This window comes from Dendrobates tinctorius, unplaced genomic scaffold, assembly GCF_039654945.1.
Source record: "Dendrobates tinctorius isolate UK_male_01 unplaced genomic scaffold, ASM3965494v1 ptg000326l, whole genome shotgun sequence".
NCBI classification, from domain to species: domain Eukaryota; kingdom Metazoa; phylum Chordata; class Amphibia; order Anura; family Dendrobatidae; genus Dendrobates; species Dendrobates tinctorius.
The window spans coordinates 11,826,211-11,845,260 of NW_027361993.1; the positions used below are offsets into that span (position 1 = coordinate 11,826,211).

At 46.1% G+C, this 19,050-nt stretch overlaps 1 protein-coding gene across 2 annotated transcripts in view; it reads right to left on the reverse strand.

Moving 5' to 3' along the window:
- The window catches only part of LOC141074200 (espin-like), a 227,786-nt gene that overhangs the window by 98,068 nt on the left and 110,668 nt on the right, over positions 1–19,050 (reverse strand). For both annotated transcript variants that reach the window (XM_073561754.1, XM_073561753.1), the window contains one exon: positions 18,219–18,496. In XM_073561754.1, coding sequence (XP_073417855.1) covers positions 18,219–18,496 — 278 coding nt within the window. The remainder of the gene's footprint in view (positions 1–18,218; positions 18,497–19,050) is intronic.

Below are 19,050 nucleotides of genomic sequence, written 5' to 3' on the forward strand. Positions count from 1 at the left end.
TGAATTCATTCCTGCAAAATATGTAGGTAAATTAAGAGGCCATTGAGCTGTATATACATCATGTATCAGTGCGGTTCTTCTTTTGCATACTCTTCATTTAACTTTTGAACTGAAAATTAATCTTCGGCCATCTCTCCTTGAGGTTAAATAGCCACGGCTTCACATTACAGAGACACCAGACACTTGTGTATTTATTTTCGACAGCGTTATCTATAGCCTCCAATGCAATGGGTAATGATGCAGCCAGCTCTAAGCTGTCCGCAAGAGAACTTTGGCGACAAAAGGGCATCAAAAGGCAACTACTACCCTGGAGCCCAGCATACGTCTTCCATATAATGCAAATAAGACCAGACTCCTATTAGCACTTGGAGCACTAAACGTTTATTCTATCCAAGACCCAGGTCTGTCCTTCATTATTCCTATGTACAATAAAGTGCTTTGCTGAAAAAGAGACTGCACTTAATAATTTATCCCATCTTCTACAGCTCACGTTTCCTAGTGCAGACACATAAGTGCATTTAATAATACAGAAGTATTGCTAATAGACTCATCAGACTATAACACATTGTCAATTTCTAATTTTTGCTTTATTGCTTTTGGAATGTGAAAATTTAAAAATTGTAAAAAAAAAATAATAATATTGGTATATTAACCAATTCCTTAGGCTATACCAATTAAGCAGATGATATAGTCAGCCATCATCTTTTCAGCCCACGGAGTTTCTATGAGGTCCCTCTGCCAAGAAAACATAAAAGGCTCATTGTCTGCATTGTTGGGCTGTTTACTCACTAGCTTTCATAATGAAAGGACACGTAGGGTACCATTTATCTCGGCAAGAAAGGTTTTGTTTGATGGAGACAAAACATGGGTAAAATAATTAAAGGACTGGGCTGAATTTTAAACCTTTCCTTACAATGCAGCCATATTGTATATACCGCACCTTTAAAATAGATTTCTCAGGAAGTCTACCTGAAGCAGGTGCAATGCAGGTAGCACTGAACCATATGTATCTAGCTGATGATATAAAAGTGTCCGTTATTGGATTAAAATTCTGTGCATTTTTAACTATGTTTAGTGATATACAGTGCCTTGAAAAAGTATTCATTCCAAGTGAACTTTTCTACATTTTTTAACATTACACCCACAAATTGAAACGTATTTTATTGGGATTTAATGTGATATACTAAAAAAAAGTGTCAAGTATTTGTAAAGTGTAAATATTATAAATATTAAAAAAAAATATAAAGCTGAAAATCGTTGTGTATTTGTATTCAGCCATTTGTAGTCTGATACCATTAAATAAAATTCTGAGTGACCAATTGCCTACAGAAGTCACATAATTAGTAAATAGAGCCCCACTGTGTGTAATATATTCCCAGTATAACTACAGCTATTCTGTGAAGGCCTCATACATTCTTGAGAACATTAGGGATCAAACAGCATCATGAAAATCAAGGAACACACCAGACAAGTCAGGGATAAAGTTGTGGAGAAGAGTAAAGAAGGGTTAGGTTACAAAAAAAATAGCCCAAGCACTGAACATGTCACGAAGCAGTGTTCCATCCATCACCCAAAAATGGAAGAAATATGACGCAACTGAAAACCTACCAAGACGTGGCCAAGCACCTAAACTGACATCCCAAGCAAGGAGAGCACTAATTAGAGAAGCAGCCAAGAGACTCATTGCAACTTTGTAGGAGCTGCAGAGATCCACAGCTCAGGTGGGAGACTCTGTCGACAGGACACCTATTAGTTGCATACTCCACAATGTGGCCTTTATGGAAGATTGGCAAGAAGAAAGCCATTTTTTAAAAGCAAGCCATAAGACATGTACTGTTTGCAATTTGCAAAATGCCATCTGAGGGACATGGCTGACATATGGATGAAGGTGATTTGATTATATGAGACCAAAGTAGAACTTTGTGGGCTGAAAGCAAAACACTACTGTATGTGTGGCAGAAAACTAACACTGCACATCACCCTGAAAACACCATTCCCACCTTCTTACATGGTGGTGGCAGCATCATGCTGTGGGGTTGATTTTCTTCAGCAGGGACAAGGAAGTTGGTTAGAGTTGATGGGAAGATGAATGGAGCTAAATACAGGGAAATCCTGGAGAAAAACCTGTTACAGGCTGTAAAAGACTTGAGACTGGGGAGTAGGTTCACGTTCCAGGGTGCAATGAAGAATGGGCAAAAAATTCTTCAACCTCTAGATGTGCAAAGCTGTTAAACACATACCCCAAAGACTTACAGCAGTAATTGTAGTGAAAGGTGGTCCTACAAGTATTATTAACTTTTATTTCTTTGGCTGTTCTTTTTATGCTACTGTAGTGTAGGGACTCGTAAGAAGGTGAGGACCTTTGCCATGTGTTGCGAGCTTGCATATTTTGGCCAAAATATTAACTAATACCTCCTATATATTATTATAATATATTTTTATGCACATTTTATCTTTAGAGGGTGCAGCCAGGCCCATCAATGGTAACCTTGTAAACTAGGGGCCTGCACTTCTGTGATGTACTGGAAGAGTACGGGGCAGCCAGCCTTATCGAACAGTAGAGGCATGTAATAGGCTGTTAACTGGGCACTGTGCTATACAAGTGTGTGACTTGCACCCTATTGCAAGCTTCGTCTGTGTGCGATTCAAAGACTAGGAAAAGACCCCCTTTTATATTTTTAAAATAATGAGAAAACCATGTATCAATTCCTTTACACTTTACTAATACTTGACACTTGCATATAAAATGCCAGTAAAATAAATTATGTTTGTTTGTGTAACGTAAAAAAAAATGTGATAAAGTTCACGAGGTATGGATGCTTTTTAAAGGCACTGTAACTATTTGGACAGGGGTAATCAGAGTAGTCATCTGCCTGGAGTGCCCTTTAAGATGGGGTGGAATTTAGGCATTTAAAGGAAGTATAAAACACTGTAAAGTCAATTGGAAGTTCTGTGAGACTATAAGAAATTAACCACCCAACCAAAAAGGGCGAGTTAGTGGATGAACAAGATTTAATAACTAGCTTGAAAAACAGAATAGCTCCAATACTTTTTGAAAGTTTTTCCAACTAACTATAAAATGTGGATTTTATGAGTCCAGTTCAAATTGGCCTATAAATTTTCTGCCCGCTATGATCATGGCTTATCACAGCACAGGACATACAGTTAGGTTCAGAAATATTTGGACAGTGACACAAATTTTAGCATTTTAGCTTAATTACCAAAACATACTTATATACAGTTGTATAATTAACATGGGTTTTAAAGTGCAGACTCTCAGCTTTTAATTGAAGGTATTCTCATCCTAACTGGAGTAAGGGTTTAGGAATTAAAGTTGTTTAATATGTAGTTGTCTCTTTTTGAAGGGACCAAAAGTAATTGGACAATTATCTCTATAATAGGCAAAATGGGCTACTCCCTCGTTAACCCAAGATCAATTAAGTAAAAGGTCTGGGGCTGATTCCAGGTGTAGCATTTTCAAACTGTTGCTGTGAACCCACAATATGAGGTCAAAGGAGCTCACATGGAAGTGAAACAGACCATCATTAGGCTGAAATAAAGGAAATCTATCAGAGACATAGCATAAATGTTAGGAGTGGTCAAATCAACAGTTTGGTACTTTCTGAAAAATAAAAAAAAGAGCGCACTGGTGAGCTTGAGCACCTAAAAATCCTGGAAGTCCACGGAAGACAATAGTGGTGGATGATTGCAGAATCCTTTCCACGGTGAAGTGAAATATATTGTTAGGGTTGGCGGAACGCACCAAATAATAAAGATGGTAATAAGGTGCGTTCGCAGCCCGGGGTCCACCATGCAGGGATGGTAACCTGCTGCTCAGTAATGGCGGATGCTATATGGCGGTATACTATAAGAACACACAGATTATCGTCACCCGGTGTGTACGGGGGCGGAGTCTGTTGCTTCACAGAGCCGCACTATCGCTGAACATAAACGCCGGAGCCTGTTTGTGCTCACAGAGCTCGGCTAAAAGAGCGCACAGTGTACGGCCACAGAACGCTACCCCAAGGACACGGGGTTAGAGTCCCTCTAGGCCCACTGAGCGCGCGGCGTCGCTGCCACGAGCGCCGCTAAAGACGCTGGCAGTGGAGAGTGGAGCACGTGCACTGAAGCGTGCTGGGTCACTGGTGAGGACCAATGTCCGACTCAAACCCTGAGCTACCTACACCGAAGCCTGGGCGCTAGCAGGCTAGGCTGCACAACACATGCATACCAAGGGTAGGGGTTTCATAATGAGTCAGTCACCAGATACATTCATACGTGCATACATTTCTCACTTATAGTCTGTAAATACAGTCTGATCCTAGTGCATGGGCAAGCGGCCATGCGAACCTTTTATAGCCACGGGCGTCCAGGACCTTCCTGGCTTCTCGGATGGGCCAATCCGAACACGAGCAGGACCTGAGCACGTGACCCTCGATCTCCAATGGGAGATCACTCCACGGGCATGCTCAGTGGCCCGACATGAGGACTTAGTCCCTGGAGAATCTCGCTGCTGAGCAGCCTGCATTGTCATAGCTGTGCCAGAGGTGGCAGCAGCAAGCAAACGCACGGAGTTGGCCTGGCCAGAGCGCCGGGACCGACGAATCTGCTGAGCAGGCTCCACTGCGGCCGAAGAAGAATGGGAGACCGCTGGGTGCAAGGCTCTGTATTCCTGCTGTGCCATGGCAGGAACCCAACGCCTAACATATATATATACACCTATACTATGTGTGTTATGATTCGGTAACCGAGGAGGATAGCCGGGGCATAGGCTAGGCAACCGGAAAACCAGGAAAGTTGGTATCTAAGCGGATTGCAGACCCCTGGACTGACAACGCAAATAGAATTAGCCATGGGACGCACCTACGATGCCCTAGATGCCCCGGCACAGCCAAATAATTAACTAAGCCTAAAGAAAGAAAGGGGAAAACTAAACTGCCCCAGAGTAGAACCCCAAAGGAATAGACAGCCCCCAAACATATATTGCCGGTGAGACAAGATGAAACACAAACACAGGCAGAAAATAGAGTAAGCAAATGATGGGGCCCAAACTGTCTAGATAGAATAGGACAGGAAAGAATACTGCCTGCAATCACGCAAAAAACCCTAAGAAAAATCCAACACGTCTGATATGCAAAAATACTGATGTATTGTGAGCTCATTTTCGGGTTTGCCTCTGGCTTCTGGTGAGGGTTATGGAGCTGGCTGTGCTGACAGAGGAGTAGTGAGTTCTCTATCTGGACTCCCTCTGTTGGTGAAGGGAGGTAATGAAGCTGATCTAAATGGCAGAGACCGGCCACCTGAGGAAGAGGACTGCGATTGGACATCATGAGTTTCTGATGGGATTTAAGGCAGCCGACTCCCTAGCTTCTTGCTGGTGATTTCTCCTGACTGTGGCTTCTGGTTTCCAGTTTGGTTCCTGCCTTCTTAAAGCTAAGTTTTCTCTGCTATTGTTCATATGAGTTTTCGTCTGGTTTACTTAGTTTTTGTGTTCAGCCAGCCCTGGCTGGGACTGGGCTGAATCCCCATTTTGTCTCTGATCAGTTGATCTCTTTTGCTCTGTCTTCAGAATATACCTGAGTGCTGATATAGGGAATTGAAGTCAAGTGACTTCAGGGCCTTTTTCTATCAGACGTGTTGGACATTTTTTTTGGCAGGGTTTTTGCGTGATTGCAGACAGCAGCTTTTCTTTCCTGTCCTTTCTAGTTAGTGAGGGCCCCATCGTTTGCTCAGCCTATCTTTCTATCTGTGTTTGTGTTTTCATCTTTTTTTCACCGACAATACATGTTGGGGGCTGTCTATTGCTTTGGGGTCTGCTCTGGGGCAGTTTAGATTTTCCCTTTCTTTCTTTAGGCTTATTTAGTTCTCCGGCCGTGACGAAGCGTCTAGGACCACCGTAGGCACGCTCCACGGCTACTGCTAGTTGTGTGTATAGGATCAGGGGTCTGCAATCCGCTAGTTACCAACCTCTCCGGTTTTCTGGGCTTAGCTTGCTTTTTGTTTTTTCCTCCTCGGTGACTCATTCATAACACTGATGCCACACGACCTCTCCCCGACTAGATCAGAATTCTGGTGTGAACTGGAAACAAAGCAAAATATACTGATATACCAGGGGATTAGAAATACTGAACAAACTGACATGAGCTGAAGCATATGGAACAGGGTCCAGCACAGGTCCCAGCAGGGGACAAGGCTGAACACACAACAGCAAAGCAGAAATCAGAGTAAGGCAAAAACAGACAAAGGACTTATCTGAAAGATACAGGACCAAGCAGAAGGCAGACAGACTTCCAAAGTGCATAGGAAGAAACCAAATCACCAGCAACAATTGAGGGAAGGTTGCTCACTTAAATCTTCCCAGTCTGTAACACCTGACCTCAAATCATCCTCTTCAGGTGACTGACCTCTGTCAGCTAGACCAACTTCATTACCCACTGCAACCACCAGAGGGAACCCAAACTCAGAAGCCAGGTCAAAAGTGTTCACAACAATGTGTATACATGTATTCTATCTATTCTAGTTTAACCTGTCTTTGTGATTTTACAGTATAGCGCACTGAATTGCTGGCTTTTCTAAAGGACACTGGTGCGTATTTCTCACAAGTCACACGCATGGTCCGTGTGTAATCAGTTTTTTTCTCACACCCATAGACTTGCATTGGCGAGTCTCGGCTGTAATACGATGCAAATCGCAGCATGCTGCGATTTCACCTGCACGTATAATATGGGCGAGAAAAAAACGGATGATGGGAACTGCCCCATAGATTAACATTGGTCCGAGTGCTATGCGATTTTTTTTCTTGCATAGCACTTGTCCATATTTCTCTCTATTGTGTATCTGGCCTTAATCTGTATGCTGCACAGTAAAATCGGACCTGTTAACCAGGACCCAAGGTCCTCTGTTTTGTTTGTACACGGTAACGGTCCCATGGATGGAGATGTAACAAGGATTCCCGAAGCAGAAGTGAGTAAGGAACAAATGCCACCACACCACACACTCCACCCAGACATCCGTGTAGAAGAGGGGCTGCAGGGCAACCAAAACTCAGTTCCGACTTAGAAAACGACATATGTGCCCTGGTTTCGCTTCACTTGAACAGATGAAACTTCCAATGGCACTGGGTCACCAATGTTTACTGATGCTTAGAGTTGAGCGACTTTTGGTTTTTTAGGGTCGCGTTTCGTTTCGTGAAACCCGACTTTTCCAAAAGTCGGGTCGAGCAAGATCGTCCGATTATAGGGAAAAGTCGGGGTCGTCCCGAAACACGAAACCCAATGTAAGTCAATGGGGAATAAAAGTCGGCAGTGAGAGGAGGACAGGAAACACACCTACAGTGCCCATTTGAATGCCAAAAGCATCAATTCTTCTTACTTAAGCTTGTCAACCTTAATTAACTTCATAATACAAGTTACGCACTGAAAAATGGGGGTTATTTGGCTAAAGTTGTGGGGGGGGAGGGCTGGCTGCAGGTTTTCATGTGCCCTGGGCGAAAGAGCGCCCCTTTAACACATACCACAACTCATCATGCTCCGATACGGCAGAGAAATAGCGGTATAGTACAATGAAAAATACCTCACTTTTTACATCTCATGACGAGGCCCATCTATTTCTCCATACAGAATCATTGGTCCCATATAATGTTTGAAACAGTATATGATGAGCTCCACATAATTCTACAGTATATGTTGGTCCCCATGGATGAAGCTCCACTGTCTTATGGGCCCAAATAATGCTCCAAACATAATGGGCCCCATTTCTAATGCTCTAGTGTATAATGGGCCCTGTAAATGCTGCTCCAGTGTCTGATGTCCACCTTTGGAATGTTCCAGTGTATGGTGGGCCCCATCTATCATTCTCCAGAGTATAGTGCTCCCCAAAAATTGCTGTCCCAACATTGAAAACAATCAAATAAATCTCCTCGCTAGGGAATCCCTGTACTTGTCTGGACTCCTCGTCGTCCCCATCTTCCATCTCACTGCACAGTATTTCAGTGCTGTGATCCTGGGCAAGCAGGGGGGGCCCACTCGTTGGCGACGAAACTGGCACAGGGCCCATGATAGTACGGTGGTGTGTCTGATGGCGGGTGGGCCGAACCTGCACTTTCATCTGCAGCTTCCTCTTTGTCACCGTGTAAGATGGAACTGTATATGGGAAGGGTAACCTGAGTTTCATCAGGGTCAGATTCAGGTCGTGTAGCGTGCGAGGGGAATGTAGTGGTCTGGGTCAATGTACCAGCAGATTCATCGAGCAGTGGCTGGGCATCAGTGCACTTGTGTCGCCCCCAGGAGTACGGTCGCCACAGTGGCATTACCTTCTTCCTAGGGAGTGTGATGTCATGCTTGGGAGCAACGAAGGATCTCTCTAGCAGGTTAACTGATTGGGCGGCGTTATTCCCACGAGTCATGACCCTCCAAACAGCGTTCATGAAGGCAAAGTGTTTGTTTTACGTGGGCAGTATGGTTGCAAAGCTGAACCTTAAAGGAATGTCCAGAAGGGCACCACCAGGAGTGGAGCCTACGGTTAAATTCGACTCCACCTGGGAAACCTCAACCATGCCAGCTACAGAACAGATGCACACATTGCAAGCTTAATTCCGTTAACGAACGAGACTCCGTCATGCCCCACGGTCCGAGTCCGGCTTACTAGAGGGACACGTGAGGCTCTGGCACATGAGATTGGCCAATAACTGGTGTGTCATGCCCTTACATGTCCATGGCTGCATGTGCGCTACACTGAAAAGGCCAGCGTTTGTCGCTTACAGGTGCAGATAACCCGCTGAACAACGCTAGTGATGGGGATCACTGATTACAACTATTACCCGCGAACAATGATTTCCCAGTAAGTGCAGGTCAACCGCAGTTCCGGAATTAGGCCTAACCGTCATTCCTGAAAAAATGAAAAACTTACGTGTGCAAACCACAGGTGCTGTAGCTTGCTTAACAGCTCGCCAGCCGTTCTCACGCCCAGTATGGATTACACGTGATTGCACAAAGGTGAGAAAGGGTACCGTATCCCCAGATAACATGTATGGATAGCGTACACATTCAAAATATATGTCTATACATCAGGAGGCAGGCTCAGACGGTGTTAGGCCCAGTATGGATTGCACGTGATTGCACAAAGGTTAGAAAGGGTACCGTTTCCCCGGATAACATGTATGGATAGCGTACACATTCAAAATATATGTCTCAGGAGGCAGGCTCAGACGGTGTTAGGCCCAGTATGGATTGCACGTGATTGCACAAAGGTTAGAAAGGGTACCGTTTCCCCGGATAACATGTATGGATAGCGTACACATTCAAAATATATGTCTATACATCAGGAGGCAGGCTCAGACGGTGTTAGGCCCAGTATGGATTGCACGTGATTGCACAAAGGTTAGAAAGGGTACCGTTTCCCCGGATAACATGTATGGATAGCGTACACATTCAAAATATATGTCTATACATCAGGAGGCAGGCTCAGACGGTGTTAGGCCCAGTATGGATTGCACGTGATTGCACAAAGGTTAGAAAGGGTACCGTTTCCCCGGATAACATGTATGGATAGCGTACACATTCAAAATATATGTCTCAGGAGGCAGGCTCAGACGGTGTTAGGCCCAGTATGGATTGCACGTGATTGCACAAAGGTTAGAAAGGGTACCGTTTCCCCGGATAACATGTATGGATAGCGTACACATTCAAAATATATGTCTCAGGAGGCAGGCTCAGACGGTGTTAGGCCCAGTATGGATTGCACGTGATTGCACAAAGGTTAGAAAGGGTACCGTTTCCCCGGATAACATGTATGGATAGCGTACACATTCAAAATATATGTCTCAGGAGGCAGGCTCAGACGGTGTTAGGCCCAGTATGGATTGCACGTGATTGCACAAAGGTTAGAAAGGGTACCGTTTCCCCGGATAACATGTATGGATAGCGTACACATTCAAAATATATGTCTATACATCAGGAGGCAGGCTCAGACGGTGTTAGGCCCAGTATGGATTGCACGTGATTGCACAAAGGTTAGAAAGGGTACCGTATCCCCAGATAACATGTATGGATAGCGTACACATTCAAAATATATGTCTCAGGAGGCAGGCTCAGACGGTGTTAGGCCCAGTATGGATTGCACGTGATTGCACAAAGGTTAGAAAGGGTACCGTATCCCCAGATAACATGTATGGATAGCGTACACATTCAAAATATATGTCTCAGGAGGCAGGCTCAGACGGTGTTAGGCCCAGTATGGATTGCACATGATTGCACAAAGGTTAGAAAGGGTACCGTTTCCCCGGATAACATGTATGGATAGCGTACACATTCAAAATATATGTCTCAGGAGGCAGGCTCAGACGGTGTTAGGCCCAGTATGGATTGCACGTGATTGCACAAAGGTTAGAAAGGGTACCGTATCCCCGGATAACATGTATGGATAGCGTACACATTCAAAATATATGTCTATACATCAGGAGGCAGGCTCAGACGGTGTCAGGCACAGTATGGATTTGACGGCCCAGATTACACAGCGGAGGAGCAGGGAGAGGTAAAGATTGCAAATGCTGGGGCCCTGCCCAAGCAAGGGGGGCCCACTCGTGGGCGTCGGTACTGGCACTGGGCCCCTCATAGTACAGCGGTGTGTCTGACGGCGGGTGTGCACCACCACCGTCAGAGACACTTGATTGCACTATGAGGGACCCTGTGCCAGTGCCCGCGCCCAAGAGTCAGCCTACCCACCTGTCCAGGGCAACGGCACTCGCACGGTGTCGTGCGCTAGGTGGTGACCCCGGCCATGGGGGGGGAGGCAGCACAGTTAGGGAGTTTTAGAAAGTGGCATATGTTGATGTTGGACATTCAGCTGATGCAAAAGGCGAAATAGGTGAAGTCCCAGGAAGAGGTGGACCAAAGCAAGCCATTTTTCTGTCACCCTATGTGTCATCAGGGGAAGGTGGGACAAAATCCTTGGAAACCCATGCATGGTTCATTTTAATGAAGGTTAGATCATCCACATTTTGGGTTGACAGACGGGTCCTTTTTTCTGTCAGGATTGATCCAGCTGCACTGAAGACTCTTTCCGATAGCACACTTGCAGCTGGGCAAGCGAGCTCCTGTAAAGCATATTGGGCCAATTCAGGCCAGGTGTCCAGTTTAGCGGCCCAATAGTCAAAGGGGAATGACCTGTGTGGGAGAACATCGATATGGGAGGAAAAGTAGTTTGTAATCATAGTTGACAACTGCTGTCTCCTGTCACTTTCCATCGATGCAGTATTACCAGTTGTGTGAGCGGTATTTGAAAAATCAGTCCACAACATTGTCATGAAACCCCTGTCTCCAACGCCACTTCTGCTGTGTGCACCACGAACACCTCTGCCAAGCTGCCCCCGGCCCGTACGGCTCGTGTGAGAACCATCACCGCTGCTGTGTGCTGGGAATGCCTCAAGCAACCGATTTACCAGAGTTGCTTGTTTATTAGCCAATATTAGGTCAAGGTTCTCCTGTGGCATGATGTTCTGTAATTTGCCTTTATAGCGTGGATCCAGGATGCTGGCCAACCAGTAGTCGTCATCGTTCATCATTTTGGCAATGCGGGGGTCCCTTTTTAGGATCTGCAAGGCATAATCTGACATGTGGGCCAATGTTCCCGGTGTCAATGATGCACTGCGAGTGCTGGGTGGAGGAGCACTTTCTGGCAAATCCACATCCCTCCAGTCACGCACAAACCCTGTACCAGACCTTGCCACGCCAACATTTTCACTTGCCCCACGAGATGCATCCTCCTCCCCTAAGTAATCATCCCCATCATCATCCTCCTCCTCCTCTTCTTCCTCCACCTCGTCCAGGAGAGGTCCCTGAGCAGACAATGGCTGAATGTCATCAAGGATTCCCTCCTCCTCTTCCTCCTCATCAACATTGGCTGCAGACGCCTGCTCCTTAAGGTGCGTCAAAGTTTGCATGAGCAGACGCATAAGTGGGATGCTCATGCTTAGGATGGCGTCGTCTGCGCTTACCAGCCGTGTGCATTCCTCAAAACACTGAAGGACTTTACAGAGGTCTTTCAGCTTCGACCACTGCACACCTGTCAACTCCATGTCTGCTCTCAAAGTGCCTGGCCGTGTATCCTCCCACAAATGCATTATGGCCTGCCTCTGCTCGCACAGCCGCTCCACCATGTGCAGGGTGGAGTTCCACCTTGTTGCAATGTCGATAATGAGGCGGTGGTTGGGAAGGTGGAGCAATCGCTGCAGCTTCTGCATACGAACGGAGTGTACAGGCGACCGGCGGATGTGCGCGCACAGTCTTCGCACCTTCTGGAGCAGGGCTGTTAACTCCGGATAATTTTTGAGGAAGCACTGCACCACCAGGTTCAAGGTGTGAGCCAAGCAAGGTATGTGGCTGAGTTTTGAAAGGGCTATGGCTGCCACAAAATTACGGCCGTTATCACTAACTACCTTGCCTGCCTCAAGATGTACACTGCCCAGCCATGACTCAGTTTGTCGCTTCAAGTACTCGGCCAGCATCTCGGCGGTGTGTCTGTTGCCCAAACACATCATCTGCAACACAGCCTGCTGACGCTTTCCACTAGCTGCTCGATAGGGGGACACATCGTGTGCAACAGTGGCAGCTGCAGATGGAGTGCTCGTACGACTGCGCTCTGTGGACGAGCTTTCGCTTCTGGAGGAGGAGGAGGAGGAGGAGGAGGGTCGAACGCCTACAGCCAACTGTTTCCTATACCGTGGGCTAGGCAGCACTGTCCCACCACCGCTGTCCCCTGTGGACCCTGCATCCACCACATTAACCCAGTGCGCAGTGATGGACACGTAACGGCCCTGGCCATGCCGACTGGACCATGCATCAGTTGTGAGGTGCACCTTTCCGCTCACTGACTGCTTGAGTGCATGGACAATGCGGTGTTTCACATGATGGTGGAGGGCTGGGATGGCTTTGCGAGAGAAGAAGTGGCGACTGGGTAGGTCATAGCGTGGTACTGCATAGGCCATGAGTTCGCGGAAAGCTGTGCTTTCCACCAACCGAAAGGGCATCATCTCAAACGAGATTAGTTTGGCAATGTGGGCGTTCAAACCCAGTGTACGCGGATGAGAGACTGAGTACTTTCTTGACCTACTCATAGTGTCTGGGAGGGTGAGCTGGACTTGAGAGCTGCATATGGTGGAAGTAGCGGTGGACAGGGCGGACTGAGAGAGGGTTGATGATGGTGATGGAGTTGGTGTTCTTTCTGATGGCCTAGAATCAGTCTTTCGTTGATATAACAGTGGGATTCCCTGACTGCTGTGGCCTTGCAACGACACCTCAACATTTGCTGCTGTGCTAACCGGTGGGCTTACAGTGGGGGAAACAATGTAGCGTTGCTGACTACCTTCGTTGTGATCAGTTGCACATGTGGCACTTGAGGTTTGGTGTTGTGTCCACGCTTGCAAGTGCATGCTGGTTAAATGTCTAAGCATGCAACTGGTATTCAAATTTTTAAGATTTTTCCCTCGGCTAAAGGTCTTTGCGCACTTCTTACAGATAACCTTGGCCTGATCATGCCACACTGCACTCTTCCTACTTTGGCAGACATTTTGCGGCCTAGCACGCTGTGATCTTTTGACCCTCTGGACAAGCTGTCCAGCAACTCTTTTGATGTTTGGAACCTGTCTTTGGAGTGCTCCGGGCCTGCCAGATAACAGCTGTTGCGATGTCGATGTCTGCTGTGGATGCTCCTCATCTGAGCTATTGGAAGCAGCACCCTCTTCCCCCAATGGATGCCAATCTGGGTCAACAACTGGGTCATCCATCACCTCCTCTTCTATGTCATGTGCACCTTCCTCTGTGTCACCGTGTATGGTGGTATAGTGTGCGGGAAGGGGCACCTGAGTCTCATCAGGGTCAGAATCTGGCTCTGTACACTGCGAGGACAATGTAGTGCTCTGAGTGAATGTACCAGCAGAATCATCCATCAGCGGCTGTGCATCAGTGCACTCCATGTCAGATTCATCTTGGCCTGGGTAATTCACCATTTCACTTGATAATCCAGGCATGGTATGTGAAAACAGCTCCATGGAGTAATCAGTAGTATGGCCTGCGTCATCCTTCAATCTTGGTTGGGGTGAAGGACACAAGGAAAGGTGTGGTTCATGAACATGAGCCTCCAATGACGACTCAGTGCTTTTACTTTTTACAACTGAAGAAGAGGAGGCGATAGAGCTGGAGGCTGAGTCAGCAATGTAAGACAAAACTTTTTCCTGATGATCTGGCTTTAAAAGCGGTTTGCCAACTCCTAGAAAACTAAGCGTTCGAGGCCTTATGTAGCCAGACGATGACGCAGGCTCAACACCTCCTGCATTCGGTCCTATTTTGCTCTTGCCACTACCATCAGATCCACCACCAACACCATCATTACCAGCTGCCAACCCCCGCCCAATTCCACGGCCTCTTCCACCAGCCTTCCTCATTTTTGGTAGAAATGTAGACAAAATCCAACAAACTATATAGTAATGTAAAACAAGGTACAAGGTGTCTATAGGACAGGGGAGATTTTGAATTTCTGCAGACACTTGTGGACACTGGACACTTTTGGATTGTGTGAGGCCCACTGATATCTGAGCGCTATGTCACAGGCTCGATGGCACAGCTGTGACCAAAGTGACTAGAGGATAAGAGAGATTTTGAATCTCTGCACACACTTTTAGACACTGGACACTTTTGGATTGTGTGAGGCCCAATGAATATCTGAGCGCTATGTGACAGGCTCGATGGCACAGCTGTGACCAAAGTGACTAGAGGATAAGGGAGATTTTGAATCTCTGCACACACTTTTGGACACTGGACACCTGCTGGATTGTGTGAGGCCCAATGAATATCTGAGCGCTATGTAACAGTCTCAATGGCACAGCTGTGACCAAAGTGACTAGAGGATAAGGGAGATTTTGAATCTCTGCACACACTTTTGGACACTGGACACTTTTGGATTGTGTGAGGCCCACTGATATCTGAGCGCTATGTCACAGGCTCGATGGCACAGCTGTGACCAAAGTGACTAGAGGATAAGGGAGATTTTGAATCTCTGCACACACTTTTGGACACTGGACACTTTTGGATTGTGTGAGGCCCAATGAATATCTGAGCGCTATGTGACAGGCTCGATGGCACAGCTGTGACCAAAGTGACTAGAGGATAAGGGAGATTTTGAATCTCTGCACACACTTTTGGACACTGGACACTTTTGGATTGTGTGAGGCCCACTGATATCTGAGCGCTATGTCACAGGCTCGATGGCACAGCTGTGACCAAAGTGACTAGAGGATAAGGGAGATTTTGAATCTCTGCACACACTTTTGGACACTGGACACTTTTGGATTGTGTGAGGCCCAATGAATATCTGAGCGCTATGTGACAGGCTCGATGGCACAGCTGCTGTGACCAAAGTGACTAGAGGATAAGGGAGATTTTGAATCTCTGCACACACTTTTGGACACTGGACACTTTTGGATTGTGTGAGGCCCACTGATATCTGAGCGCTATGTCACAGGCTCGATGGCACAGCTGTGACCAAAGTGACTAGAGGATAAGGGAGATTTTGAATCTCTGCACACACTTTTGGACACTGTACACTTTTGGATTGTGTGAGGCCCAATGAATATCTGAGCGCTATGTGACAGGCTCGATGGCACAGCTGTGACCAAAGTGACTAGAGGATAAGGGAGATTTTGAATCTCTGCACACACTTTTGGACACTGGACACTTTTGGATTGTGTGAGGCCCACTGATATCTGAGCGCTATGTCACAGGCTCGATGGCACAGCTGTGACCAAAGTGACTAGAGGATAAGGGAGATTTTGAATCTCTGCACACACTTTTGGACACTGGACACTTTTGGATTGTGTGAGGCCCAATGAATATCTGAGCGCTATGTGACAGGCTCGATGGCACAGCTGCTGTGACCAAAGTGACTAGAGGATAAGGGAGATTTTGAATCTCTGCACACACTTTTGGACACTGGACACTTTTGGATTGTGTGAGGCCCACTGATATCTGAGCGCTATGTCACAGGCTCGATGGCACAGCTGTGACCAAAGTGACTAGAGGATAAGGGAGATTTTGAATCTCTGCACACACTTTTGGACACTGGACACTTTTGGATTGTGTGAGGCCCAATGAATATCTGAGCGCTATGTGACAGGCTCGATGGCACAGCTGTGACCAAAGTGACTAGAGGATAAGGGAGATTTTGAATCTCTGCACACACTTTTGGACACTGGACACTTTTGGATTGTGTGAGGCCCAATGAATATCTGAGCGCTATGTGACAGGCTCGATGGCACAGCTGTGACAAAAGTGACTAGAGGATAAGGGAGATTGGATTGCTTTTAAAAAAGCAGTTTGCGGAGCAGTGGGTAAACAGCAATGCCAGCCTGTCAGGAAGCCTTAAAAGGCAGCCCAACAACCAACACCACTGATACACCACAATATAGCCTCCCCTTGCACTGCACACACAGTGACTGGTGTGTTGTGCAGGCCAAATTGCTAGCAGCAGAAGCAGTTTTTTTTTCTTCTCAGCAGGACAAAAAAAAAAATTGGGATTGCTTTTAAAAAAGCAGATTGCGGAGCAGTGAGTAAACAGCAATGCAGGAATGTCAGGAAGCCTTAGAAGGCAGCCCAACAACCAACACCACTGATACACCACTATATAGCCTCCCCTTGCACTGCACACACAGTGACTGGTGTGTTGTGCAGGCCAAATCGCTAGCAGCAGAAGCAGTTTTTTTGTCTTCTTCCCTGCCTAACGCTCTCCCTACAGATTCAGCAGCAACCTCTCCCTATACTGAGATCGGCAGAAGTAAGATGGCGGTCGGCGTGCACGCCCTTTTATACCCCCTGTGACGCCCACCAAAGCAAGCCAATCACTTGCATGCCCTTCTGTGGTGGCCCACAGTGTCCGTGGATCCTGATTGGCTGAAAAAGAGCGCAAAACAAACTTTTGAAACGCGACTTTGGCGCGTAAGTCGCCGACCTCGTGGCCGACCTCATCCTAGGGTCGGGTTTCGTTTCATGAAACCCGACTTTGCCAAAAGTCGGCGACTTTTGAAATTTTTCGACCCGTTTCGCTCAACTCTACTGATGATGTGATTGAAGACAGAAGCAGCTAGATGAATTCTGAAGAGTACAGGGCGATACGTTCTGCTCAGATTCAACCAAATACACCAAGGTTGATTGGATGATGCTTCACAGTACACATGGACAATGACCCAAAACATACTGAGAAAGTCACCCAGAGGTTTTTAAGGCAAAGAAGTGGAATATTCTGCAATGTCCGAGTCAGTCACCAGATCTCAACCCCTTCAAGCAAGCATTTCACATGCTTAAGACAAAACCTAAGACAGATAGACCCACAAACAAGCAACAACTGAAGCCAGCTGCAGTAAAGGCTGGCAAAGCATCACAAAGGAGGAAACCCAGAGCTTGATGATGTCCATGGCTTCCAGACTTCAGGCCATCACTGCCTGCAAAGGATTCTCTACAAAGTATTAAAAATGAGCATTTTATTTATGATAAAGTTAATCTGTCCCATTACTTTTGAGCCCCATGTAATGAGGAGTCTTTGTTGACAAATGGTTGCAATTCTTAAACTTTCACAGGATATTTTTGTTCAACCCCTTTAATTAAACCTGAAAGTCTCCACTTAAATTGCATCTCAGTTTTTTCACTTGAAATCCATAAAAGTGGCATGCAGAGCTGAAATCACGAAGTTTTGGTCACTGGCCAAATATTTCTGGACCTAACTGATATATTCCATCCAGATCTACTGTGTACAATGGATGGACAGAGAGAAAAAGAACATGATTTTCTGCTTAAATGGTTATTAAATGTGACTGTTTTCAGAGCTGTTCAGCAGGGGGAGTATTTTTTTACATTTGCACAGCAGCTCAAGAAAACATTTGCAGTATATACAAGATACAAACCGAGAATGGACTTCCCCCTTAAAAACTACTCAATTATGTGTGGCTCTACTCAAAGCTGAGAAATCAGCTCCTTTCTCCCATCATCTTCTGGGATTGCCTGGAAAATGTTTTGGAAATTTATTAGACTTAACCCTTTAAGTCTTAAAGCAGAACATTTAATTCTGCGTATTTTAGCACATAGAGCCCATGGCGCGCGTTACTGAATTTTGGCCAACTTTCAAAATATGTGCGAATTTCCCTAGAATTCTCTGAGAATTTTCAGTTCAGATATTACCTCTTCACTTAGGACCTCACTCTCGACATGTCGAAGGTTGTTCTTCGCTTGTACGTAGATCTCTGATCTGTGCTGACCCTCAGGAGGGTTTGGTGCAGGATAGCATGGGGGAGGCGGTAGAGAGGCATCAGAAGCAGGAGGTGGAGGCGGTGGAAAGGCAGGAGGAGGTGGTGGAGGGTTGGTGGTTGCATCTATTTTCTTAATGCCACTAGGATCTACTTCAGGATTTAGCATGTCCATGTAGGTCTGCATATCTGTGATGGCAGTTTCAGGGGGTCCTGAAACAAAATACAAAAAAAAAATCATAAATTTAAAGTGATATATGAGTAAGACCCTCAGGAAATTTAAGGGAATCTGTCACCAGGTTTTTGCCACCTAATCTGAGAACATCACAATGTACAGACCGAGTTCCCGATTCCAGCAATGTGTCACTTACTGGGCTGCTTGCTGTAGTTTTGATATAATCACTATTTTTTTTCAACAGGAGATTATCACTAGAGGACTATTAAACCTGCTATCATGTAGTCCAACCACACCCCCACCACTGATTGGCAACTTTCTGCTTATGCACAGTGTACAGAGAAATCAACCAATCAGTGGTGGGGGTGAGGTTATACAGAGCTCAGCATTTAGAGAACTGCTAGATATGTAGCAGAGTAAAGAGTAATATTATCAAAACTGCAGCAAGCAGCTCAGTAAGTGATCACTGGTATCATGGTCTCTGTCTCTATATTATGCTACCCATAGATTACACAGTAAAAACTTGTTGAGATTCCCTTTAAAGGGAACCTGTCAGATCCCCCAGAACAATCAACTGTTCCCAAAATTATTT